This window comes from Mauremys mutica, chromosome 8 (assembly GCF_020497125.1).
Source record: "Mauremys mutica isolate MM-2020 ecotype Southern chromosome 8, ASM2049712v1, whole genome shotgun sequence".
NCBI lineage: Eukaryota > Metazoa > Chordata > Testudines > Geoemydidae > Mauremys > Mauremys mutica.
In genome coordinates, this window is record NC_059079.1 from 29,829,437 (window position 1) to 29,856,880 (window position 27,444).

The 27,444-nt window shown below is 42.8% G+C and overlaps 1 protein-coding gene across 1 annotated transcript in view; it reads left to right on the forward strand.

Annotated features, from left to right (window-relative positions):
- Positions 1–904: 904 nt before the first annotated feature.
- The window catches only part of LOC123375788 (calcium-activated chloride channel regulator 1-like), a 29,649-nt gene continuing 3,109 nt past the window's right edge, over positions 905–27,444 (forward strand). The window contains exons 1-12 of the mRNA XM_045027044.1: positions 905–1,054; positions 2,269–2,409; positions 2,861–3,011; positions 4,652–4,769; positions 7,065–7,242; positions 12,780–13,007; positions 16,810–17,031; positions 18,063–18,240; positions 18,849–18,955; positions 22,805–23,035; positions 23,546–23,816; positions 25,524–25,688. Coding sequence (XP_044882979.1) covers positions 905–1,054; positions 2,269–2,409; positions 2,861–3,011; positions 4,652–4,769; positions 7,065–7,242; positions 12,780–13,007; positions 16,810–17,031; positions 18,063–18,240; positions 18,849–18,955; positions 22,805–23,035; positions 23,546–23,816; positions 25,524–25,688 — 2,140 coding nt within the window. The remainder of the gene's footprint in view (positions 1,055–2,268; positions 2,410–2,860; positions 3,012–4,651; positions 4,770–7,064; positions 7,243–12,779; positions 13,008–16,809; positions 17,032–18,062; positions 18,241–18,848; positions 18,956–22,804; positions 23,036–23,545; positions 23,817–25,523; positions 25,689–27,444) is intronic.

Genomic DNA, 27,444 nt, shown 5'->3' on the forward strand with positions numbered 1-27,444 from the left:
GAAGTGGTGGATTCTCCATCAGGCAAAGTCTTCAGATCGGGACTGGGCCTTTCTGGAACACATGTTTTAGTCATAAAATCCCATCGCCTGTACTATACAGAAGGTCAGACTAGATGATCTGATAGTCCCTTGTGGCTTTAAAATTGATGCCTCTGTGAATTGTGACTGCAGTTATATGCACTGTTGAAGTAAAACAGCTAAGCCGAGTGGAAGTGTTCTCTCTACAAAGCAATTTAAATTACACATATTAGAATGTAAAGTTACATACAGTACATACCAATTGTCCCTATTTTATTTATTTATATAGTATCATTTCTGACCTTCCATTAACCTTTATCTTTCTAATTAATTGAATTAATAGATTTCAAATATTGGGCAGGTATGACAAATTTCTACAGTACTTTTTAAAGCATCTAATGAAAACTAATAGGTCCTCTGATACATTCCATATAGAATTTCTCTCTCAAATCACATAGATTAGCACTAATCTGTGTTTGCCACTCAATCTGCATTTGTCCCATTCAGTAGTACATAGCTGTTGTACTGATCAGAGTTTTCTCATACAAGTCCCGAAGTGCCGTGTTTACCAGTTGACTATTTGCGATACTGTATTTTACATGCTTTACCAAATATTTATAATATATTCATGACAACATGAATGGGTCACTTCAAGATGCATCAATTGGATAAGGAAATACAGTTCAGATTATTACAGTTGTCAAGAATTTCCACATATTAATATGTTACCTGACACCATCAGATTGACCACAGTTATGCAATCTGAATTTACACAACGGATCTGTATATACTTGCCATAAAATGTACAGATACTTTTGTGTAAATAAGCAATTGTATAAATAGCTGTGCCACCATGTTTATAACAAAAATTGTGGAGAAAGGGACAATGAGGGTGTTCAAGAGCTTGGCTCTTTTATTTCTGCTACTTGTAGTGAGAGGTTCTATGGTACAGCTGAAAAATGGTGGCTATGAGGATATTGTTATTGCAATTAACCCTGAGCTACCAGAAGATGACAATATCATAAGAAACATACAGGTAAGAACTTTGGTATATGTAATGTCCTTCAGTGACATTCAGACTTCTTGGTTATTTCTACCTCTAGATTAGCAGTAATCTTAAAAGACCAGTTCCAGCCCCGATTAATGTCAATGCAAGGTTTTTCCTTTTGATTTTCATGGGAGTTAGATCAAATCCATTATTACCAAATTTGTTCTTAGCTTGAATTTTTCTTCTTAAGTGCTGGTGTTAATGAAATGACTGTACTAATCTCTTGAAGTTTAACAGGACTACTATGGCTCAGGGCCAGGCTGATTCTGTGTATCACCTTCTTTCCAAAACATGAGTATTTTAGACTAGAGAATCTCCGGAACATGGCTATTTAATTACCCTTTACTGTACCTCCATTACAATGTTTGCCATCTGCTTTTATCCCTCCTTTCCCCTGTCCTTGCAGATATTCACTGTGTTCTTAAAACCCTTGGTGTATATAGTGATAGTTTTGGTTTTAGTTATCCTTTCATTTCTCAGTGTCACCGTGTAAATCTTTGCTCCATGTTCACATGATTTGGTCATTGAGCATTCAGTTGCTGTAAAGAGAACAATAAACTGAAGCAGGCATAGCCATTAACTAGTGACCCCGAAACTACTCAGGAGAGGAGGGGAAGGAGCAAGGAGGAGGGGAACAGAAAAATAGTGACAAAGTAGTGCCAACTGTAGAGGCAGGGAAAAGGTACAATCCTATAGAAGTGGAGCAAAGAAAGGAGGAATCCCAGGGAGAAGAAAAAGGAAACCACAGGTTATTACTTACTATTTATCATTTTATTTGATTCATCAAGCACCACAGTGCACTTTAGCGATCGATGAAAAAGACTGATGCAGGCCCCAACCATCCTTCATCTCAGGCCCATGTAAATTTTTTGAGGAAATGCCATGTCTGGAAGGTTCTCTGTCAGGTTTTATTTTCAGGGATAGATTGTGGTTTTTATCATAAGCCCTGAGCAAGGGGTGGTTATATTTCTACTCCCCTAGGAGCAATCCAGAGTCTCTCAGAGTTACAATTTGGTCTCTCCTTGCTCCATGAGGGAAATAATCTGTCCCAGCCTTTCCCTTGGCCAAGGTTGGTTTCTTTCTATGTCTTCACATATTTAATGTTACTTTATGTACCCTTGTTTCCCGGCAAGGCTAAACTACTCATTGCCTCTACCGTTCAATTCTTAATTCATAAGGCATTTCTTTTCTTTCCCTACCAGGACACGGTCAAAGAGGCTTCTACTTACTTGTTCACTGCTACAAAACAGAGATTTTTTTTCAAGGCTGTAAAAATTATAATTCCTCTGCATTGGCTGCCAAAACCTGAGTATTTAAGTGTAAAAACAGAGTCATACGATAAGGTAAGATTTAGAGCACCTTTACAAACCAAAAGTATTTGTTGTGTTCATAAGTGTAAGATATAGAGTTTTGTCTACAGGGTGGAGTAATGCACCTATAGAGGTATAATTTCTAAAACACATTAACGTGTTGCTCATTAATTGGTCCTTGTAGACCCTGCTGGTGTGCACTAAGTGTTCCCTGGTGCACTTTAACATAATGCTGCACTTTAGAAATCACCCCCATATAGTGCATGTTACCGCACCGTGTAGACAAGCCCTAATTTTTTTCAGTAATATAGAAATATAAATTGCTCTTTTTAGAATTTGCATTGCCCTCTAGTGCCCAGTCCTGCAGTCCTTATCTGGAGGAACAATCACTGGGAGTGAAAGCTGCAGCTGAGCCCATTCATCAGAATCATCTGTCACCCTCCATTTCCTGATGCTCTTTAAACAAGGACCATTTTATTTCTAGGCAGATGTTATCGTGGCTAATCCTTACTTGAAGTACGGAGACGATCCCTACACGCTGCAATATGGAGGATGTGGGGAAAAGGGACGATACATTCATTTCACTCCCAACTTCCTGTTAAATGACAATTTGTATAACATCTATGGATCACGAGGTAGCACCACCTACTGGACCTTAATTTTCTGCTTTTGTTGTTATAAATATGCAATGGGCCAGATTTTCCAAAGTGACTAGTGATTTGAGATGCCTCAGTTTTTGGTTGCCCAACCTGCGACATTTTAAAAGAGCCTGTTTTTTCACACAGTGTTGAACATCAGGCTCCCTTGAGGAGTCTTAAGTTGGACACTCAGAAATGGGGGCACCTAAAATGACCACTCTCTTTTGAAAATTTTGGCTCATATTTTTACAGTAAATGAAGGTTGTTTTTCCTCTTAAATCATTGCCTGGACTTGGAAATACCATATATCCTAACATTACAGTGCAGCAAGCTAGTCTGAGAGTTGAGGTGGGTGTAACCTGGGGAACATGAAGGTAAAACCAGTCCCAGAGGATTCTAGAATAGACCAAACTCTCATGAGCGGATCCTGCTCTGAGGATACAAAGGTTTTTCTTGGAACGTCTGAAAGCCACATTTGCCCAACTACCCTTCTGTAAGTGCACATTCACAAGGAATTAACAATATTCCCATTTTGATTTCATCAGCATATTTTTTTGACTGCATGGGCATTGCCTATGTGAGGCCATTAATAAGCAAATAAAAAAGCCCCAGTAGAGACCCCTGAGTTTTGTGCAGTGTAACCTGCTGTTATTAACAACGACTTTCTTCTATGCCCATTAACCAATATATTGTACAATTTATTTATCTCTGTTCCATACCCAATTAGAATCAATTATTTATGTGAGCTAGATCAAAACCAGCCCCTCAAATCTGAACCCTGGTAAAGGTGCAAGGTTATTTGGATTCAAATCGAAGATGAACCTGCATTAGATTGGATCAAAAATGTATAGGTATTTGGCCTAAAATGGTGGAAATCTCACCAGAACAGTCTTTCTCATCAGATTTCTGGCATTTAGGGACAAAAATCTTAGAACAATTCGCTGGACTCCAGTAAAGTCAAATACAAACCCAAATTCTAGCCTGGGGAAGCACTGAACTCAAACCTTGAATTCTGGCTTAAACTTAATCTGACCTGAGCGCTGCTTCCTTGGCCTAGCTCTAATTGAAAGCTTTAGGTAGACAACATTATGTACATTCACCATGTCAATGGCTTTACCAACACCTGCAAGAAAGAGGTTAGATTGTTCTGGTGAGATAGTTTGGTTTTCTGGAAAAGTATTTTGGTTGTCTAACCTTTTACACTTTATCTGCCTGCAACAATCTAAGTAATCCTTAGTTTTATCCTGAGCTGAACTTAAACTAACTTCTCTATGGTTTTCTAATATACACCTTTTCCTTTGTGTTATATAAGAGCCAAGAATTATTATTTTAAAAGACATGGGTAACATGAGGCACCTTGCTTGATACCAGGAATAGACAGAAGCTACTGTCTGCAAACAGAGGTGTCAGATCTTTACCCAGGTCTGTTAATACTCTGGAAGGGTTAATCTGAACACAGTGATCTGTTTGGGTTTAAAGTCGGATCCCGCAGTGAGTGCTGTGTGGGTGCAGGGGTCCATCCAAGCAGAGCTCATTGCAGGATTGTGCCCTAAATTTGTTTAAATGACCTACAGGAATTTAAAGTAAACTTTAAAGTGTTGTATTTAGAATTTACACATGCTCCTGCTCTTCCACAGCCAAAGTTTTTGTCCATGAATGGGCCCATCTTCGTTGGGGGGTGTTTGATGAATACAATAATGATGCACCTTTCTATGTGTCTGTAGACTCTGGAAAAGCAAGTGTTGAAGCAACAAGGTACCAGTGCTTTTTATATTTTGTCTTCAGTTGATGACATTTTAAATAGTTCAATGACATTTGGCACATAATGGTCTTCTGTTTTCTTTCTGTACTTTGAGCCCATGCAAAGAGTCTTGGCGAGTTGTTCAGAGGATTAAAAAAGAAGTTTATACAATAATGTTTAACTAACAATATTGTTCCCCACAGATCAGTCTCATTGAATTGCAGTCACTATAATCCATCACACTTTCTATACAAATAGTATAAAAAGTATGAGCTTTTAATTTAAATGCAATTACAGATTTGAGTTCCTGTTCTCTACATTTTGATTTACTATGGCTTTATCCAATAGCAGTTAGCATGTAGTAAATGAGATTTTTTTCTCAAGTTCCTTGGGGGAGTGATCCTTGAAGTTCCAGAACATTCTTACTAGTTCATGTTTAGTTTTATTTTAAATATTTAAAAGGGACATGGTCAAGGCACACACCCCATTATTACCCCCACTTCAAAGCTGTTACTATCTTATGATAATGTTCTTCAGATTCTGCGTATCTAAGGTTTTTATTTTTTTAAATGTACAGCTCTGTCAATGAGAAACAAAAAGCAGAGTGAGACTGGATATCTCAGAGGGTTGGAAATGGGATACAAAACTTTTCACTTCTCAGGCACTGGTCTGAACTGGAACCAGTTTGGTCATGCCTAAAACTCATTACCATCTGCCAATCACTTGTTGGCCATTGTGAAAGGAATTGGTATTTTCTGTCCAATTCCTAATGGACAAGTATCAATATCACCAATCTCCTCTATTGCAATTGGTACTCTAAGTGGCAGTCACCACTGAAGGAGACTGTGACAGGGCTCCCTACTCCGCCCTTCAACCACCACAAACCAGCTGGACACTTTCCAGGTTTATAAGCATCAGTGTGTTATTTATGAGGTCCCCTCCACCAATTCCTCAGTACAGCCTTGGGCAGCAACATACCAGTGTACGTAAACTTCCCCATAACCCACTCTCTGGGGTGGCAGAGGGAAAGATCTCCTCATCATGTGCCCCTGTATCTCCTGGCATCCCCCCTCTTGCACTTCCTTCCTGCCTCTTAACTGCTCCCAGCTGCTGGGTTTATTTTCATAGATTCATTGACTCTAGGACTGGAAGGGACCTTGAGAGGTCATTGAGTCCAGTTCCCTGCCCTCATGGCAGGACCAAATACTGTCTAGATCATCCGTGATAGACATTTATCTAACCTGCTCTTAAATATCTCCAGAGATGGAGATTCCACAACCTCCCTAGGCAGTTTATTCCATTTTTATTCCAATTTATTCCAAGTTTATTGATTGCTGTCATTAGCACATCAGCCCCATGCCTACACCACAGGTCTACATTACAGCCTAAGTCAAGAAAGCTTCCCCCCCGAAGCGATGCAAGCTTCACGCTGTCCACTCTGGTGCTATGTTGACGGGAGATGCTCTCCTGCTCACATACCTTCCACTTCTTGCCGAGATGGAGTAATTATGCTGATGGGAAAGCGTTCTCCCTCTGCATAGCACGACTTCATCAGATGTGCTGCAGCCGCGCAGCTACTCCCATATAGTGCTGTAGTGTAGACTTGTCTTCAGTCAAGTACATTCCAGGAGGGGAATAACTAGTAACTTAGTGACCACCTCTAGGCTTCTAAATCTGTGTCACAAAGACAGTGAATGAATGGGCATGGAGAATGTAATACCAGTTCACCTCTGGAGAATATCTTTCATGTCTGGATTGAAGCATATTGATGGAATAGTAGAGGCACTTCCATAGTTATTGCTTACACAGATGGTGTTTGATGCACAACCTATACATAATTTCTTGAAGATGCCTCTGGAAAAAAAAGTCTACCAGTATTTTATTATTCTGACCACTTGTAAATTATATTGTAAACTTTTTGGGGCAGGGCCGGCGTAACCCATTAGGCGACCTAGGCAGTCGCCTAGGGCACTAACATTTGGGGGGCGGCGACCGTGGTGGCCAGACCTTCCACCGCCTCTGTCGGGGGTGGCATTTCAGGGGCAGGACCTTCCGCTGCCTCTGTCGGGGGCGGAATTTTGGGGGTGGGACCTTCCGCCACCTAGGGAGGCAAAAAAGCTGGCAAAGCTCCTGCTTTGGGGGCAGAGATAGTGTCTAAATTTGTGTTTGTGCAATGTCTAATACAATCCCAGTGCTGACTGGAGACTTTGGGCCTTTCATGATTCAAATAATAAATAACAGATCATTATTATTTGTTGATTATATGCAGCTTGTTAGCTAAGCCTCTTTCTATCTTACCTCCCCTTTAGGTGTTCAACTAGTGTCACTGGGAAATACATAGTTCAAAGCTGCACGGGAAACAGCTGCACGACAAGAGAATGCAAATATGATAAACAGACAAAGCTGTATGAAGCTGAATGTAAATTTGTACCAGATAAAACACAAAATGCCCCAGCATCTATAATGTATATGCAGAGCCTCCCTTCTGTAAGTACTGTTACCACTTTTTGACCCAAGTGGATAGCCAGTGTCTTGTAGGTTGTTTCCATTAGGAGAAATTGATGATAGAGTAAAGTATTTCTTTGATGCAATCCTGTTTGTTTACAAAGAATATACACAAAGTCCTGTTACTCTAAAGATACCAGGAATCAAACAACAGGGGGTATTTTCTTTATTCACAGTTCCAAGCCTCTTTCTACCCATCACTTGGCCCAAAAAACTTCCCCTCTGCTTTCAAGGCCAACATTTCCAGTCCTTCCCTCCCAATGGCTGATATTTGCTGAAGGTACCATGAGGTGGGGCCAACTGGATAGACAGGCTCTCATCAACCTTCTCATTACCAGCATGGGGCCTCGTTGCTTATCACCCCACCCAGGATCTTACTTAGGGCACTGCTCTTTCCTGCCAGCTCCCCTCTACTGAGAGAAAAAGTCTGTATTTCAGTGAGCAACCCAGTTCTATGCTGGACACAGAAGGAGAAGATCTGGAGAGACAGATATCACCATATGAGTTGGGGGTTGATGCCCTTCATGGCATGGAGTCATCGTAGAGGTGCATGATCCATGACCAGGGTGAATTAGTTGCCAAGAAGGTAATATTGGAGTGCCTCCATGGCCTATTTCACAGCTAAGTCCTCTTTTTCTATAATGGAGTAGGCCTCTCTTGGGAACAACTTGTAACTCAGGATGGGATATTCCTCACCATCAGCTATCTGAGACAAGACAGCCCCCAGTCCAGCTTCAGAAGCATCAGTGTGTAGGAGGAATTCCTCAGTGAAATCCAGTCTGTATAAAATGGGCTCCCTACAGATGTTACCCTTTAGTAGCTGAAAGACCTTCTCACAGGCTTCCATCCAATGAATCTTTCTTAGGTTGCTGTTCTTGAGAAGATTTCTGAGAAAGGCCTCTATAGATAAGAACCCTGGTACAAACTGGTAGTAGTATCCTGTCAGCCCCCAAAACTGGTGCATTTGCTTTTTTTGGCTGGAGTGGACAGTCCCTCAAGGTCTGGACCTTGTCTACCAGAGATTGTACCTGGCCCTTCCTCATGGTGTACCACAGGTAAGTAGTTTTGTCTTTGACTGTACAGCACTTTGCAGAGTTCACCATTAGTCTGTCCACTCTGAGGGACCAGATTACAGCAACCACGTGCTTCAGGAAGTCTTTCCAGCTATAGACCATGACATTATTGAGGGAGAACACAGCATAACCACTGTGGGACTAGGGGGACTGGTCCATTAGCTGTTGAAACATTGCTGGAGCCCCATGTAGGCTAAATAACAGAACCTGGAACTGATATAGGGCATAAGAGTTGACAAAGGCTGTTTTTTCTCAGCACTCCAGACTGAGTGGGATTTGCCAGTATACCTTTGTGAGATCCAAGGGGTAATATATTTGGCCACACCCAACCAATCTAGTAGCTTGTCAATGTGTGGCTTGGAATATGCATCAAACTTTGAGGTGCATAGACTTTTCTAAATATCAGTGCAAAATTTTGTGGTCCATAGGGTTTAAGAACCAACATGCTTGGACTTATCCAGTCTATGGGTCTCTTCTGTCACCCTCCTCCCCCAAGGTCCAGCATGTACTGGAGTTTCTGCTTCATGATCTCCCTCATCTTCTATGCAAGAGGCTGCGTGATGTCCTGAAACCTTGTGCAGCCTTAGTTTGGATGTGGTAGGAAGTGTAATAGTTTTTACTCAGTTGGTCAGAAAACACGGTATGGAGAGTACCAGTTGTTGGGCTTAGACCTTTTGTTCCAGCGTTTGACTGTCCATGGTACAGACCATCCCAAGGACCAACATGTTGGCTGTCTGTGGCCCTAACTCTGGTTTGGAAGTGTAGCTGGTGTAAGCTGGGATCTGAATGAACTCTACCCTGCCATTTGGTGATGAACTGGGGGAAAAGACTTCAGGAGCCATGTTTATTTGCATAGACACACCTACTCTGCCATGGCATTCAGCAGACAGAGCTGCTTTGCCAAAGTAATCAGTCTTGTCTGCTTTGGGTTAAAATTCACTTTGTTTTCCTTATTGTATGAATAAAGGGCAGCATGCCCTGTTTGAGGAGATCACTGTAAAATCAATCTCACTCTCTATGCAGGGGGTATGGATGCCAAATTTAAGTGAAGAAGGGACGAGTAGGGACAGGTATTGTTACTTGATGGTGTGGACTATGTTTAAAGCGTCTTTATGACCATTTAATCCTCCCCTCTCCTGTGTTTAAAGACTCAGTTGAAAGATCTTTTTTCTGTTCATACCTTAAGGCAACAGAGGCAAAAGACACTGCCCAGTGTACTGTGGGGTGGGTGTTTACTCATGGCTTACATGCTTTTACATGTTGCAGTCTTTTCCCGAGGTAATGCTGTGTTCCCTCTCCTTTTTAATAAGTTTTCTTTAGTTATACACAGACTCAGTGCTTGTGCATGGGGAAGTCGTGCTTCTTCGAGACACCAGGGATGGTGTTTGGTTTTCCCAGATTAGTTGATGGGGGCTTGAGATAGTTGTTTTGAAATGTGAAGATGAACCCCTAGATTTTCACCTGGCCATTGTTGCTGTCAGGCAGAAAGGTCACGTGGCTTTAAGAGATTGAGATTGTGGCAGGGCAACATCCTACTCCTGACTTCTGCTCTCTCTACACTACCTAAGAGGCTGTCAAATGTCAAACACCCCAGTGAGGTTTATTTACATTTGTTTTTCCCAGCAACTTACTCATCCAGACGCCATAATTATATATGGTTCCAGTTTCTCATTTCTGTCAGTAAAAGGAGAGGGAAGAGATCTCTCTACCCAGAGATCCTTCCCGATTCAGGCTCTGCTAGCCTGCTGCTTTCTTCCCTGTACCGCCTTCCTGTGCTGCCTTCTACCACCTGTGTTAATGGGTCAATTTGCTCATTAGTCCTTCCCTAGCCCATTCTCATTCACTAATTAGGCCCCATCAGGTCCACTCTGGGGGGAATTAATTAGTGTTTAAGCATCCAGAGCACTGGCTCAGCTGTTCATTCCCAGCATTGTCACTGACACCAAAATTTTGTTTTGTTTTTCTTTTGTCAGGCTGTCTCATTTCATAATTTACATGGGGAATATTTTTGTAAGGGCCCTGCTGATGGGCCCAAGGTTTTGACTCTCTGAACTCAGGAGCAATAAGAGCCCGCAACCCCCAAATTTGAATACTTGGAGATGGGCCCATTTGTTGTAGGCAGTCTCTTGGGCACTCGGCATTCCGGAGATTCTCCTTTACAAAGGTGCCTAAAGCTTCTAGGCTCTCGCGAAGAGCAAGGACGTACTGCACAATGTTTGCAGCTCAGGGACCCTGCTCCTCCCACATTTCTCATACTAAGTCCAGTAAATTGTTCAAGGGAAACCATTTCAACCACTTGAACCCTGTCCTTGTCTCAGGTTTTAGCCACCACCAACACAAGTCCTGTAGTTTCTGTGCCACCATGCAGGGCCAGGCCCTCAGATAGATCCAATGAGTCTAAAATGGCCACTTTGCCTCAGGCATAAACCTTGCTATCGGAGCATAATCTCATGCTATCGCTGGGTTTAGCCCACAATAGGCAGTCTGTGGTTCTGTCCTGGTCAAGTAGGTGACGGGTAAGACTGCTCAGTGCTCTGATGGCCACCATGCTCCACAGCCACCCACTGAAAAATTTCAAGAAAAGTCACTGGATCATCTTCAGTCCCCATCTTCATGAATCTGACCGGCACCAGGGCGACGGCCAGGTCCGTGTCCACCAGACCCATGGTGGAAGTCCGGCCAATGTGAGAGGCTGCAGTGAGGTCACGCCTTGTTGCATCAGCTGTTGTTGTTGTTGCTGCTGCTGAGCAGCTAAGTCTCAAGTCAGTTGCGGCTGCTATTGGTGGATGTGATGCTCCACCATTTATTTCAGTAGTTGCTCCAGGTCCATACTGCTGGGAAGTCTCTTCTTTAAGTCCTGACCTCTTCCCTTCCCCCAGTGCTAGACGTGTGCCTGCATTCTCCCCCAAGTTTGTTCTTCAACGGCTGCCTCCATAGTACCCCTTTGTCGCCCCTCAGGGCATGACTCACCTAGCTGCTGGTCTCCGCTGGTATGGTGCTGTGTTTATGAGGTCCAAGGTAGCATTGATTTTGTCCTCCTGCAAAGGCACAGCTCAGTCCTACCCCTTCCAAAGGAATCAGGAACAACAACAATAACAAAAATACAACTCAAAACAGGGTTGTCCAATGAACTTTGCGTGGGACCGAACGCTTCTATTCAAGGCTTGGCTCCAAACAGTCCATGCTTCTGCTGATCCCCCAGCATCTGGTTGTCCCTTCTAGCAGGAGCTTGTCAGGCCAGCAAGCTGGCTCAACCTCTGGTCTGCAACCAGGCTTCTCTCTGGAGAAGCGGAGTTCTGCTCTTCTTCCTGGGAAGCCCTGAGTTTAGCTAAGTTTCCGTTTAGCTCCTCTCTCTGTGCCTGACATTTGCTGCTGGTGTAGTGGGATGGGGCCAACTGTGTCCACAGGCTCTCACTAACCCTTTCATTGACAGTGTGGGGCCTATCTGTCCCATCACAGGTGTACGGAAATGTAGCCTGACATTGTGGCTAATTTTGCTCCCTTTTGGATCAGGTAAAAATAAAGTTACCTGACAGGAGGCATTTTTGGTTGCAACACTGAGTGGGCTTACCCTTTTGTGACAGGCCTAATCCTGCTAAGTTGTAAGCATCTTCAACTCCCACTAAAATGAATGAAAATTGAGCATGCTCAGCCACTTGCTAGAGGTGCTCCACACCTTACTTCTGGAGCTCCGAAAATATTCTGTGGGCTAAATTCTGCCCTGCTGGGAGTAGCAAGTGGGGACAGACACAGCGAGCTATTCATCCTCTTTAAAAGGATTCCTGCCAGCCAGGAGGATGAGAGAGGGCTTTTGTTTTGCAAACTTTTCTCTTCTTGCGTGATTTTGCACTGGCAGAGTGTGTTGTATCCCAGGTGAGTTGGGATCCTTATATATAAAAGTTCTGGGATTCCATAGTAACTACATGACTGAACTGTATTGATGATGTCTGCACTGCTTGGGCATCCTCACACTGTGTGTCTACAGTGCAATCCGAAATATGATTGAAGTTCAGGTAGGCATCTCCATGCTAGCTTTAATCTAGCTAGTGTGGCTAAAAATAGCAGCAACAACATGATGGCATGGACGCTGGTGCAGACTAGCAATGTGAATATATATCCAGGGTTCTGGGTGAGCTTGTACAGCCCATGCTGCCAAGTCTTCGGTGCTATCTGTAGCCACACTAGCTGGACTAAAGCTAATGTGGGTATGGCCACTTGAGCTGCAGTGCTATGCTCAGTGTAAACCCTGAGACAGATTTTTTGACTTTGTCCAGGGCACAGGACATAGACAGATTATATTCTCTGTAGCCTTTAGAGCAGGCGAAGAATTTCTGTATTTGTGGTTGCCATGAGCAATAGAACAATAGTAGACTGGGATTTGCTACTACATGTGTATGCTTGCTTTTTCAGTAATTTTTCTTCTCTTTCAATTGGCTTTTTTTTAAGGTGGTTGAGTTCTGTGATCAAAGTACTCATAATGAAAAGGCTACAAATCTGCAGAACAAAATGTGTAACTACCGCAGCACCTGGGAAATAATTATGAACTCTTCTGACTTCAGTAACACCTCTCCAATAAATAGCACAAGTCCTCCATTTGAGACCTCCTTCTCATTGCTGCAGGCCAAAGATCGAGTAGTCTGTCTAGTACTTGATGTTTCTAGTAGCATGGCTGGGGTAAGAATAAACATACATTCTTTTTTTTTAGCAGAAATGCTTAGAAATGGTTAGGCAGTTATAAAACAATGTGGTGTGCAGATATTACAATATTTTCTTCAGTCAATATTTCAGCAATCATGTTTATTATTTTAGAAAAATTGATGCCACTATTTCTCCCATTATACATATTTAGGGATTGATAAAAGGAAACTCATCAAATTGCTAAAAATGATATGACAGACTTGGTCTCTCTTTCCTTACAAAATATAACTACTGCTCTTTCTTTAGCTTCTGCTCCAGAATGTCAGAATCACTGTACTTCCCCAAAACAGAAAATATATCATACATGCACGTTTCTTGCTATGTGACTGCGAAGTTATTTTCAAAATAAATATGAGAGTCACTGTGTATAGCAAAATAAAAATGAAATACTTTCCCTCATAATCATTCATCCTAATGAGTCAAGAATTTGGGTTGTCATAAAGTGATGCTGGATTAACCAGAGGCATTTTTTAAAATTAAAACTTGTACTAAATTTAGCACAATTTTCATCTTGCAGAGGCCCCTGTAGGGAACATGAGCCCTTAGAGAGACTCTCAATCTGTTTTGGGCTTCAACTTTATCAATCTTACAGTAAATCCAATATAACTTCCCTGAATAAGCTGTGTGTTCATATGTATAAATATCATAACATGTAGAAGTGATAGCCATGTGATAAGTTGGTCACATTTTTGCGGTTTATTTATCCTGTACCTTTACAATCTTCAGCTGCATTCTTCCTATAAATCCATCTACCCAGGTTTTAGTCTTACATTCCAAACCACTACCCAGCTTCCAAGAGCTATTTTTATATCAATATATGTTGTATTCTTCCCCAATATACAGAATTTCTTCATCCTTTATTTTTGTTTCAAACATTCAATCCTGAGCCAGTGACAACGTCTGTTCTCAAAAAATGTTACAACATTTAAGTTTGATATTTCACAGATCTTCAAGGCTAGAAATAGGAACTTCCCACCAGTATTTCTCTGGGAGGACAAGATATTTTATGTCTGAAAAAAAATGTATGTAATTTTTAGAAATCTTTGTAAGCCCTGTATGGATTGAATAATGATAAAAAAGGCACCTGGCTTTAAAGATAGAAGGATAAAAAATAGTCCCAATATAAAAAGAATTGAAACATCTCTTAAAACTTTCAAGAATACTTTTTTTTCTGTCATACTGACTATATATTGGTGTGGTTTTATCACCCTTTCTTTTGAATGGCCTGCCTAATCACTCAAAATTTCACCATCAAGCAACAACATTAGTATCCCCAACTCATGCTAGTTAAAACTGTACCATACTATCATGTATTCCATATACACAGTAGAACCTCGGAGTTACAACAAGTTACTGCTCAGCCAACCACATGCATCATTTAAAACTGGAAGTACACAATCAGGCAGCAGCAGAGACAGAAAAAGCAAATACAGTACAGTACTATATTAAATGTAAACTACTAGAAAATAAAGGGAAAGAAGCATTTTTCTTCTGCATAGTAAAGTTTCAAAGTTGTATTAAGACATTGTTCAGTAGTAAACTTTTGAAAGAATAACCATAACGTTTTGTTCAGAGTTACGAACTTTTCAGAGTTATGAACCTCCATACCCAAAGTGTTAGTAACTCTGAGGTTCTACTATATTATTATATAGTATAAAGTGTATTAATGTAGCTTTCTTTAAAAAATAAACATTTTGGGTCTTCAGTTCAACCATCAACACAACTCCACTGAGGAGCCAAAGGATGATGTTTTGATAAAGGCTGTTGGAAAAATCCTTGGTATATGGTATGGAATTTTCCAAGGATGGTGCATGGGATTTATCTTCTCTTTCACAAAGACATCTATGAGGCTAAAGCAGGTTGAGCAGATGTCTTAAAATATTTGATAAAGATCCACAATAATGAATTTGATCAAAATGTACAGGAGGGTGCTTAAAATGGCATATGGCTATTTCTTTGGCCTACAGCAGTGGTCCCCAAACTGTGGAGTGTGTCCCCACTGCGGGGACACAGAGGAATGTCCGGGGTGGGGGCTGGGCCAGCTCCCCTGAGGGGACATGGAGGGAAAGCCACTCAGCCCTGCTTTGTCCCCGGGTCCTGGGCTCCTGTTTGGTGGCCGTGGCTCCGCTCGTGGCCCGAGGGGACATAGACATATTCTATTACTGGTAAGGGAAGAGTGCGAGAGAAAAGTTAGGGGACCACTGACCTATAGGGGTCTATATAATGTTTTATATGAGTTCAGTTTTGTAGTTCAGTATTTGTCAATATCAAATACTAACTTCATTGATTTTCTGACAAAGAAAGACTTACCTTGGGCGGCTCCCGATCAGCAGTGCAGTGGGGGGTGCTAAGGCAGTCTTCCTGGCTGTCCTGGCACCGCAGACTGTGCTGCGCCCTGGAATCAGCCAGTCGCAGGTCCAGCTCCTAGGTGGAGGTGCACAAGTGGCTCTGCGCAGCTCTCGCCCTCAGGCACACACCCACCCCAGCTCCCATTGGCCGGTTCCCAGCTAATGGGATTGCGGAGGCAGTGCTTGGGGCAGAGGCAGTGTGCAGAGCCCCATAGCCTCCCCGCCTAGGAGCCAGACTTGCTGCTGGCTGCTTCTGGGGCGCAGTGCAGTGTCAGAACAGGTAGGGACTAGCCTGCCTTAGGCAGGTAGCAACGCCCACGGGACTTTTAATGGCCCAGTCAGCAGTGCTGACCAGAGCTGCCATGACCCAGTGCCTTACATTCCTCTGCCTCATTTGCCCAAATTATCTAGTGAAGTTATGACAGGATCTATGTCTATCATATGTGACATATGCTATGAAATCACCCAACTGGGAACTGAGAGGCACAGGATGTAAATGCACCAATCTTTTCCCTCTAGAGATAATACTTCAGATTCTGGATCACAAGTGAAAGTGGTACTCTCTAATGATAATCTGTCCCCATCACACAACCAAATCTTTTGACACAGCTGGCATTCCTTCCTCTGGAGATGTTTCAGATTGGAATAGCAGATGTGGAGGTTCAGTGAAAGAGCAGTCTGGAAAAGCTTATGTAGATTATTACTTGAGTATTTTACTCTCTTTAGTATCAAATTCACCCCACAGCCATTAAAAGGCAAACAAGTAGTTAACTAAGGTCTGCACCTAGATTTCCAGAGATAAAAAGATAGAAATGGGCCCAACCCCTAATCTTAAAAAGATCAAGAATGACAACAGCTGGTTTGATAGAGAAGAGAAAATTTACCCTGGGAAGTTTTTCTATCTGGTTTTCAGCAATCTGTTCAAAGATTTACATTTAAAATACGTTCTCTCATGAAAATTAACAAATTTTCAAAGTGCCAGTAATATGTAAAATACAGGGGCTATCCTAATGCATAGGTAGGTTGATCAGGTAAAGTGGCTGAAGATTCAGAACTGTGAACAAATTATGTGACAATCTTATTTGTGAGCATGAGATCACATTATTAGAATGCTGTTTGGCTCATACTGTTATATATCTCCTGGCGGTTTCAGTATGCAGATACATTTTCATGATAGCCAAACATGGCACACATCTCCAGTAGTCTGGAAAGAATATGGCTGCGGGTAACGTGGGGTAGTTTGGAGTACTCGGGTATTGGAAAAGTTAAACTACCCATATACTTCCTCCAAATCTCTCATCTACTCTATGGCAGGTACATTTCCGTTTTTTGGTACAAAATGAACATTAGTAATTGCTGTATTCTTGCTTTTTGCTGTCTCTCCTGTAAAGCCTTGACTGTTCTAAGTACGTCCCTTTCTTCACCTGCAGAATAACCGCATTAAACGTCTTAAACAAGCTGCAGAGATATTCCTGCTACAGATTATAGAAATGGGTTCCTGGGTTGGAATTGTCACATTCCATTCTACAGCACAAATTGAAATGTATCTACAACAAATCGATGAGAATGTACGCCAGGATCTTACCCAATACCTGCCTACATCAGCTGGTGGAGGAACTAAAATCTGCGAAGGAGTACACAAAGGATTTGAGGTGAAGGAGAACATTGTGGGGAATGTGTCCTGGAATGCAGTGACACTGAAATGGAATTAGGGATCATGGTGGATATCCAGTTGAACATGAGCTCTGAGTACAGTGATATAGCTAAGAGAGCTAATGTGATCCTTGGATGTATAAGGAGGAGAATAATGAGTAGAAGTAGGGAGGTGATTTCACCTCCGTGTACAGCAGTACTGAGGACCATTACTGGAATCCGGGGACTGGTTCTGGTGTCTACACTTCAGGGAGGATGTTGGGGAAACTGGAAGGGGTTCAGAATAGAGCTACAAGAACGATTCAAGGTTTGGAAAATGTGCTTTATAGTGAGAGACTTAGGAAGCTCAATCTATTTGGTTCAATAGAAGCAGGTGCAGGGCCTAAGAAATGTACAAGGCCCTGTGATGTTTATACTAGAAAAAAAAATTAAGATTGCATTGAGACAATCTTACAAGAATGCTTTGCAGGAATCTCAAGGCATCTTGCAGAAGATCAAAATCATATAAAGTCTTATAAAAAAATGCAAATTTTGTTTATTTTAACATTGGTTTAACCATGGTTTCATTCTGAAACGTGGTTATGTAAAAATGGCACCATGGTAGGCTGTGATTTCTCAAGCCACTACCCAGAACAGAACTGTGTTCACGGTAGCTTTCCATAGCCTTAAGGGACATGTTCAGGCTTCCAGAAGATGCCCTGTGCATATGCTGTCATTGGCAGCAGGACCTGGAGTGAGGGCACACATTACAGCTTCTTGGAAGAAATGTAAGGAATATGCGACCCTTAGACACTTCTCCCCTGAACCATCCTGCTCTGTACAGGCAGGATAATTCAGACACCTTCAATTCAGCCATTGCCACATAATACAACTTCCACTGCCCGCACAATTCACACTTGTAAGGAAAGGATTTTGCCTTACACTTGCACACATATACATCAAGGAAAATTGTTGTGCTACCTGTGCTAGGGCAGCTAACATTTACAATAAAGTCCTATTGCTAATACCTGAAATTCTCTTATCAATTTAGGTCATTAAACAAAAATACTCTAATCTTTATGGTTCTGAACTTGTACTGCTGACAGATGGAGAGGATGGGAGTATGAGCAGTTGCCTTACGGAGGTGAAAAACAGTGGATCGATCATTCACACCATTGCCTTGGGGCCAAATGCTGCTCCAGAACTAGAACAATTTTCAAATATGACAGGTGAGTAACTTTCTAAACTAATCCGGCTTTTGGCTCACTGTCTGAAACAAATGCCAGATTTCCAAAGACACTGAGCAGCAGAAATTCCCATTGGAGTTATGAGTGCTCAGCACATATGAAAGTGGCCCAAACATTATACTGGTAAATGAAGCAGATTTGATCTGAGTCATTGAGAAGCAATAATCATGGAATGCTACAATGTTATTTTGACAGAGGTGTCTTTCAAAATGGAATTGCACTTTACAGGTAGTGCATGGCTGGAAGTCCAGATTTACCAAGAACAGCCTGTAAGTGAATCAGCACAGTGTGCTGGATGAAATGCTAGATGTGACCAAGCTAGTGGAGTTAAAATGTGAACAGATGGGATCATTTCCCAGGTCAGACTAGCTTTTTGCAGGAACTCCTTTAGGTGTTTGTATTAATTGATTTCCCCAGCACCAGTGGTTCCCTCCTCTCCCATGAACAAAGGATAGTTAAGGAACAAGATTTAATTTATCAAATTAACACTGTGCTTTATAGCAACAGCCAAACTAGAATAAGGCACATAAGAAAAACCTACTGTTCTACAGTAAATGACTATTCTGATTATTTTAACAATCACATTTCAGGAGGCTTAAGGTTTTATGCCACAGACACAGTTGACTCCAATGGCCTTATTGATGCATTCAGTGGAATTTCATCAGGAAGTGGAAATATTTCTGAACAGTCTATTCAGGTCTGAGTTTCATTTTTTTTCCACATTATTAATCAGTGACTGCTCTATAGTAGTAATTTTAGTAGTCAGTAATCATAACTATTGCACTGCCAGTGGCTAATCTTAAAATTGAAGTATAAAGTGATATTTGGAAATGGCCGTGGGAATTTTTGTGGTCTGTTATATTAGCAATGCAATGAAATAGCCAGTGAAACAAAGAATTAAAAATTTTCACAATTAGCTATTCAAAAGGGACTTATAGCCAGAGGTAGGCAGAAATACTACAGAATGTTCAGCCACTCCTGTATGGAATGTTGTAAACAAGTCATCTTGTCTTCCAGAGCATCTTAATGGTATTAAGTATCAATAAAGATGAAAATACCCTGACTGCTTCTCTTCTAAACAATTGATAACATTTTGATTCCCAGCTTTCCTAACACTTCTCATGATCTACCTCAACTGAGCAACGATTTCTTCAAAATAATTGACGCTAGTAGTAGAGTTTTCCCCTCCTCCTATTTCTATCACAGCTCTTGGGTTGTGCTCTCTATAACTTAACAACTCATCCCTCACTTTGTTAAATCTCTGCTGTGGACCCAGTTTTGCACTTTATCTGAATCATGCACAGCAACTAACATAGCGTTGTCCATGGACTACTTAGCTTCTCTACAAATGTATACAGGTCTTGTTAAAAACATAAGAATAGCCATTCTGGGTCAGACCAATGATCCATCTAGCCCAGTATCCTGTCTTCCAAGAGTGGCCAGCACCAGATGCTTCAGAGGGAATAAATAGTGTGACAGGTTGGATCACAGAAACCCCCTTGGGAACTGCCAGCTGATGTGGCAAGACTACTTCTGCCCCTGCTTTCCTGCCCTGGCAGCTTAGGACTCCAGCACCTCGTCTTGCTGAGCCAGACACGCCCGTCCACTCCAACACAGACCCAGGGTCTGACCCACTACGCCTAACAGCTGTAGGTTTAACCAAAAGCAGCTTACAGAAGTGTTCCTGTCTTTAACACTCAGATGCCCAACTCCCAATGGGGTCTAAAATCCAAATTAATCAGTTTTACCCTGTGTAAAGCTTGTACAGGATAAACTCATAAATGTTCACCCTCTATGACACTGATAGAGAGATATGCACAGCTGTTTGCCCCCTCCCCTCACGTATTAATAGATACTCTGGGTTAATTAATAAGTAAAAAGTGATTTTATTAAATACAGAAAGTAGGATTTCAGTGGTTTCAAGTAGTAACAGACGGAACAAAGTGAATTACCAAGTAAAATAAAATAGAACACACAAGTCTATGTGTAAGAAACTGAATACAAATAAAACCTCACCAGTTCCAGTAAGCTTCCTTTTACAGACTAGTCTCCTGCTAGTCTGGGTATAGCAATTACTCACACCCCTTGTAGTTACTGTCCTTTGTTCCAGTTTCTTTCAGGTATCCTTGGGGGTGGAGAGGCTATCTCTTTAGCCAGCTGAAGACAAAATAGAGGGGTCTCCCAGAGGTTTAAGTAGACTTTCTGTTGTGGGTGGAGACCCCCTCCTCTCTCCTATGCAAAGTCCAGGTCCAAGATGGAGTTTTGGAGTCACATGGGCAAGTCACATGTCCATGCATGACTCAGTTTTTACCAGCCAAGCCAAATTCCTAGGAAAGCTTAGATGTGGATTGGCATCTTCAAGTTCATTGTTGGCTTAAGTGGTTCTTTATTGGGCATTTAATTTGCACATTTCTTTCTCAATAGAAATCAAGCAAGTATACAGCCAATATTCCTAACTTCAAGTACCAAAATGATTCATGCATACAAATAGGAGGAATGTATTCAGTAGATCATAACCTTTACATCGATATGTTACATAGCATATGTAGCATAAAACACATTCTAGTTATGTCATATATACATTCATAAATGTAACCCTTCTGCCCGTCAGACTTGGCAGCAACAAGGGCCGGGTTCAGTATCTAGGGGTTCCGTTTCACTACTACAATGCAAAACCGGCTCGAGTCCCCAGCCAGTGATCTGGGACAATTATATACCACCCCCCTGGGCACCTCTAAGAGGCAATACTTCCCCTCTCGCAAGCACGGAGTCTTAGTGTAGCAAAAGCCTTTTAATAAAGGAGGAAACAATGCGACATTATGTTTGGGAAACACCACAAACAGGATTCATAACACAAACCATGAGCAAAAGACCAACCCCCAAGTAAGTTTGTCAGTGTCCTTTTCCCCTCAGGGTCTTAAGTCCAACAACCCAACAGTCACCCCACCCACAGTTTCTGACCTTGGTCAGTGCAGCCCCCAGAGTTCAGAAGATCCTCTGCAGAGCTTACCTCCCAGCCTGGGTGGAAGCGGGGGGAGATATGGGGGCATCTTACATACTCTGCTGCTTGGGTTGATGGCCGATTGCCACGCCTCTCCATGGGGTTCTGCTGCAGTCTTCACCGCCAGCTGTGTCTCTCCGCCAGCCGCCTTGCTATCCGCTCTGCTCACCACGCCTCTTCGCTAGCCGCTCCTCTCCACTAGCCATCCTGCTACTCGCTCACCAACTTGTCTTCAGGCCCCTCCCCTACTTAATGCAGCTCTCAGTGATCTCAGCTCTTTAGTGACTTCAGCTCTCAGTGATTTTAGCTGGTAGTAGGGGAGCCTTGGTGCTAGTGCACCACTAGCCCAAAGCAGATCTGACGCTTAGACCTTGGTATCAGTGATTTCAGCTCTGTAGCATGTAACAAGACTCCCAATGGAGTCAAAATTAGCTCTGTTATTGCACAATGGAGAGAGGAGATGACATGTTCACAGCCCATCTGGAGATAGTTGAAATCCTGAATTATTATTAGGTTTTCTGTTTTAGTAGCTCCACTGTCAAATCAGGAGAAAGAAAACAAAATGTTTCTTTATTTTCTGGGATAGTAACATCAGCTATTAAAAGAGAATTTATCACACTTCCTAAGCATTTATACCAATCTCATTACTATAGTACAATCTGAGCACCTGACTCTCAAATGTCTACCCAGGTGATCTTTGAAATTGCCGTCCAGTATCTAATCTCCAATTTTTATCCTAAACAGAAAGATATTTTATTAAAAGGTACTTTTCTATCTTTAGTTTTTGTAATCCGTAAAACAGGAATGAGCAAATCTACTTGCAGCCTGATAGTCCAGTGGGACACTATAAAACTCCTGTTGGTAGTTCATCTGTAAATTCTGGTGGCCCACATGTGCAATACCAAGGTTTCTCTCCTTTCTGTGTGTCTCCCTGTTGTTTATGTTATTTCTGTTTGTGTCTCTCATTACTCTCTGTTGTCCCTACCTGTGGTTGTATGGCTCTCTCATTGTGCTGTCCTTCTAGAAGGAGGCTGACAGCTGCAGAGGAAATGTAGCACTAATCTCCTGCACAGAAGTGATTTGATAGCTAGGTGGATAGACCACAAAGAACAATGGAAGGAGACCCTTGGTTACTATATTTTCACATACTTAAGCAATTGTACTCTGGAAATGGGCATTACCAAAAATGTGCTCTGGGATTCATTATTCCACTCCCTTCAATCGCTAGCCCAAGTGGCCCTCGCCCTCCGGCTAGTTCCCCATGTGTGGCGACACAGTGGCAGGAGGCTCCTGCCTCCTTTGCACAACCCTGAGCTCTGCACAGAACAGCAGAGACCTGCTCAGGGTGGTGGCAGCATTAATCCTCCTCTGTCCCCTCTTCCAGACGTGGGCCAGTTGTCCACCAGCCAGTCAAGATGCCCTCTGAATATGCAAAATATTGATTTGTTTGGCCCTTTAAGAGGAAAATGAACCGCTCTGAAATTACTGGTATTTTAAGTGTTTATCTCCTAACTAGCCATAAAACATATTTTATTTGTCTAATAGCTTGAAAGTACAGCTCAGAGTGTCGCCGTCAAGCAGTGGATGAATGGTACAGTGACTGTAGATAGCACTGTGGGAAATGACACCTTCTTTGTAGTTACATGGGATCGAAGCACATCTCCACCAGACATTTTACTGCGGGACCCAAAAGGAAAAGAATATAGAACGTCAAACTTCACAGTTAGTAATCTAAACCTCCGAACAGCTCGACTGAGTATAGCCGGCACTGCAGAGGTAAAGACTAAACTCTTATTATCCAAACATGTTAACATTTTCGTAATCTAAAATGCACCATCTCTTTTTAGAAGTTATAAATATATATTCCTAATGAACCAATTTTCTCCTTGGTGTAACTCCACTGACTTGCAATGGTTGTCTAACTGTCATTTGTGCTCCTCCTAATTTTTTATTATGCACTATACACATCCCAAGTATACAAGACTCCCAGACAAAACACTAAGTTAAGGTTGAGAGTGCAAAATGTGATAATTTTCAAACATCAACCACCAAAACTGAGCAAATTCAGACATAAGGTTAAATTTAAAAGAAACCAAACATTTGAGAGCAGGAAGATTCATGAATAAGGTACCCAAATTACCTTAGCTGTGGTCCCCTAATTGCCCTTTGTGCCCTGGAAAAACTCCCGTAAACTAAGATAATAATTAACTAAGGGAAACACAAAGCTGCTTTTAGACTAATGGAGTCTTAAATTATATTTTTATACTCCATATATTTGATTTGCAGGTGGGGGATTGGTATTATTGGATTCAAAATAACCACACAGATTCTCAAGTTATATCAATGATAGTAACCTCTCGAGCAGCATCTTTGGCTGTGCCTCCAGTGACTGTGAAAGCCCTCATGAATAAGGATACAAACAACTTCCCTAATCCAATGGTGATTTATGCAGAAGTTAGTCAAGGATTTTTGCCTGTTCTTGGTGCAACCGTGATGGCCACTGTTGAACCACAGACTGGATCTGCAGTGGAGCTCAAACTCCTTGATGATGGTTCAGGTAATCTTATTACAGGTGTCTGTACCAGGGATTTGGAGGTTGGAATACTTGACTTTCTGCCCCCTGCTTCTGTGGTTGACGTGCCTCAGTCTTTAAGGCAGGAGTTTAGGGAGACCCGGGCCCTCGCACTCCATTGGATCCCAGCCCAGGGTCCTGTGTAAATCAATCTCTGAGTAGGGGACCTCTCAGCACAGAGTCTATGTTCCACAGCCCTGGGCTACTTCCCACTGCTGTCCCTTCGGTTTGCGGTGTGACCCCTACAGTCCAAGTTCCTGTGGTGGCTTGTCTCTAGTAGCACCCTCTTGTGGACCCTGGGTGGCAACCTGCTGCAGTTGCAGATTCCTCCAGACAGGGCAGTAGTAAGTTTAGCAGGGTCAGAACCCCCCACAAGGTGTCTGAGATTTGTTCCCCTGGGCTTCTCTTAGGCCCCGTGCTCCTAGACCTCTTTCTCCAGCTCCTTTGGCCAGGAAGAGAATATTTGGTTTCTGGTGGCTGCCTCAGCTGGCAGCCTAGTGAGCCTTCCCTCAGGTAGGGAGGCAGCGAGCTCCTGTCTCTTCACTAGTCAGCCCCAAACTGAGCCAGGCTCCCTCCTTTTCTCTCCCTTCCAGGCCTGACATTGGCTGCAGGTATAACAGGGCGGGGCTAGCTGGGCCCAAAGGCTCTCTTTAACCCCTTCCATGCTGCTGAGTGGTTTCTCTTCACAACAGATTCCTTACATTTTGTCTAGAAATTTGTACAATCCCCATTTTGTGGTATGTGTTTTAGAATCAGCCTCTGCATGATACTTCCAAGCTTATCACTAAGGGTTCAGTCATGCCTATTCCATAAGCACAGACTTAGGGGCAGCAAGTGAGGGGAGACTGTGACTCTGGTCTCCCCACTGCTTCAGGATGGGAATAAACTGCACTGGGTCTAAAGTGGTGCAGCATGTGTGCCCTGACATGCTGGCACAGCTACACTGTGTGTTAGGAAGGAGGAGATTGAAACTGCACCAAGAAGAAGGGTGTGTAGTGGCTGTGCGAGCCTTCTTCCTCTCCTGTGCGGTTACCCGTGATGCAAACAGCCAGCACAGGGACCGAAGGGGGTCTTGTGGGCCGTATATTTTACAGAGGGGATGCAGGAGGCAGAACAAGAGAGTGAGAGTCTGTTTCTAAAGCTTGTCATATGCTATAGGCAGTATAGCTATGTTAAAAACATCTCCTTCATAAGGATGATTTACATAGGTTATTATTCTCCTTTTTTAAATCTACTGTGCCTACAGAGGTGATGTGATCATTCTCCAACTTCTCTGTTCTCTGAACCATGTAGTACAGACTGCAGGCTCTCTCCTCCCCCAACCCTACATTCCACCATTGCTTCAATCTCAAAGAGTTTTAGTCTGCATATCACCAAGAAGGGCTCCACAGACCACAGAGAATTACTAAGTAGTTTAGAAATAGCAAACTAGTGGTTATTATTTAAAATAACAGTAAATACACAGCTGCATTTTTCAATGCTACATTGTTATCTCCCATTAAATGTTATGAGCTTATGTCACCACAATGGGATCGATCCTGTTTTCACCTAGGTCCATATCAAAACTCTTATTGATTTCAGTAGAAGCAGGAGTAGGCCTGATGTATGTTTATGAACTGAACAGCAAGAAAAGATCTTTCTTAACAAAGGTATCTTGTTTGGATGATTAATTATTAACATTTGTATGTCTAGGTGCTGATATTACCAAGAATGATGGAATCTATTCAAAGTTCTTTACATCTTTCAAAGGAAATGGTAGATACAACTTAAAAGTGCGTGTCCAAGGGAACGATAAGACTGTCAGACGCCGCCGTAGGCAGAGTCGAGCCTTGTATGTTCCAGGCTACATAGAAAATGGTAAGGAACATTTATGAAGTAGAAAACACTTTGTGTGAGTGTGTGTGTTATATTTTTCCTCTTTCCCTTATTTTTGCATTTCTGTTTTGACTAAAAGCCCCAGGGAAATTAAGTGCAAAAAATACAACTAATTCACCATTCAAATATAGCTTTATTCTGAAGTGACTTTGTTAAAATAGGATTGTCGAATTCTACACTGTTATGTCTCAGTCGCTCCAGAACAAATTTGGCTAGTTAGAGGTTAGCAACACGGCTGTTCTAACTCCTAGCCCTGCAGATGCTGAGGTTTTGAATATCAAGTTGTGTTCTTTCTGGTTGTGAATGATCTTCATAATCTGCAGGCCAAACGCCATGCTCACCTACATCTATACAACACTATGGCCATCGATGGAATTGTACAGGTGTAACTGGGGACATACTTTGAAGAGAACAGTTGAACCAGTTGGCCCTGCAGATGGAACTTGGTTAACAACTCTGGGGAAAAATAGTAACTTACTTTTTGTCATTTAATCTGATTCTGGGTAGACCAGAGTTTCTCAAACAGGGGTCGCTGCTTCTGTAGGGAAAGCCTGTGGTGGGCCGGGCCGGTGTGTTTACCTGCCCCATCCGCAGGTCTGGCAGATTGCGGTTTCCGCTGATGGCGGATCGCTGCCCAGGGCCAATGGGAGCTGCTGGAAGCAGCACGGGCCAAGAGACTTACTGGCCAGAGCTTCCAGCAACTCCCATTGGCCCGGACCTGCGGACGGGGCAGGTAAACACACTGGCCCAGCCCGCCAGGAGATTTCCTTACAGAAGCAGTGACCCCTGTTTGAGAAACCCTGGGCTATACTGAATTTTAAAAGTCTACATAAAAACATGTTCAACTTAAACCTGCAAAGCAAGGAAATGCCGACAAGGTTGTAATTCTTCCGCTGCCTGCAATACCGAGGAAGAGTGTGGTGGAAGCTACCTTATCATAACCACTTCTCACTGATACCTGCTCAATACCTTAAATACCCTAATGGATAATAGGCACTTGTAGCAGGGTGGCCCCTGCTCCTGCCCTGAGGGGTTTAAAAGTGGCCTGGCAGGGCTTGAGAGCGGCTGCTCTCAAGGCTGGGCTGATGAGGGAAGTGGCTGCAGCTGGAGCCACGCCCCAAACTGAGCGACAGCTGGCCCCTATAAAAGCCCAGGGGTAGGCCAAGGCAGCAGGTCCAAACCCCTTTGCCTGTGATGAGTAGGCTGATACTGCAGTCTGCCCCAGAGTGTGGGGCTAGACAATGACTGGCAGTAGCCATATACTGAGGCAAGGGGGGGATAGAGGGTGAGGGTTCCCTGAGGAGGGGAAACCCTGAGAGAAAGGGGTTACTGCCAGGGGGCAGCACCCCAGGGAAAACCCAGAGAGAAAGGGGTTACTGCCAGGGGGCAGCACCCCATGTAAAAGGGCACCGGGTCCAGGGAGGGACACGGCGGCCTGAGGACAGGCAGATCACCAGCCTGCAGAGGGCGCTCCAGCGCTGGAACAGAGCTAATTCCTGGAGTCACCAGCAGGAGGCGCCGCAGGGGTGAGTCCCACCTGTCTACAGCACTGTTGCTACTTTCAACTACTTTTAGGGTCTGCCTTAGTTTTGTGCAAGGATGCAGGTCTTGAAATTCACTTTGTTTTCTGTCTGAGCCTCACTAATTTTTGCACTACGTTTGAATAAGCTAAAGAAAAAAATAGATTAAAGCGAGAAGGAATGCTAGATAAAAAAGAAAGTGTGCTATGATTTAGACT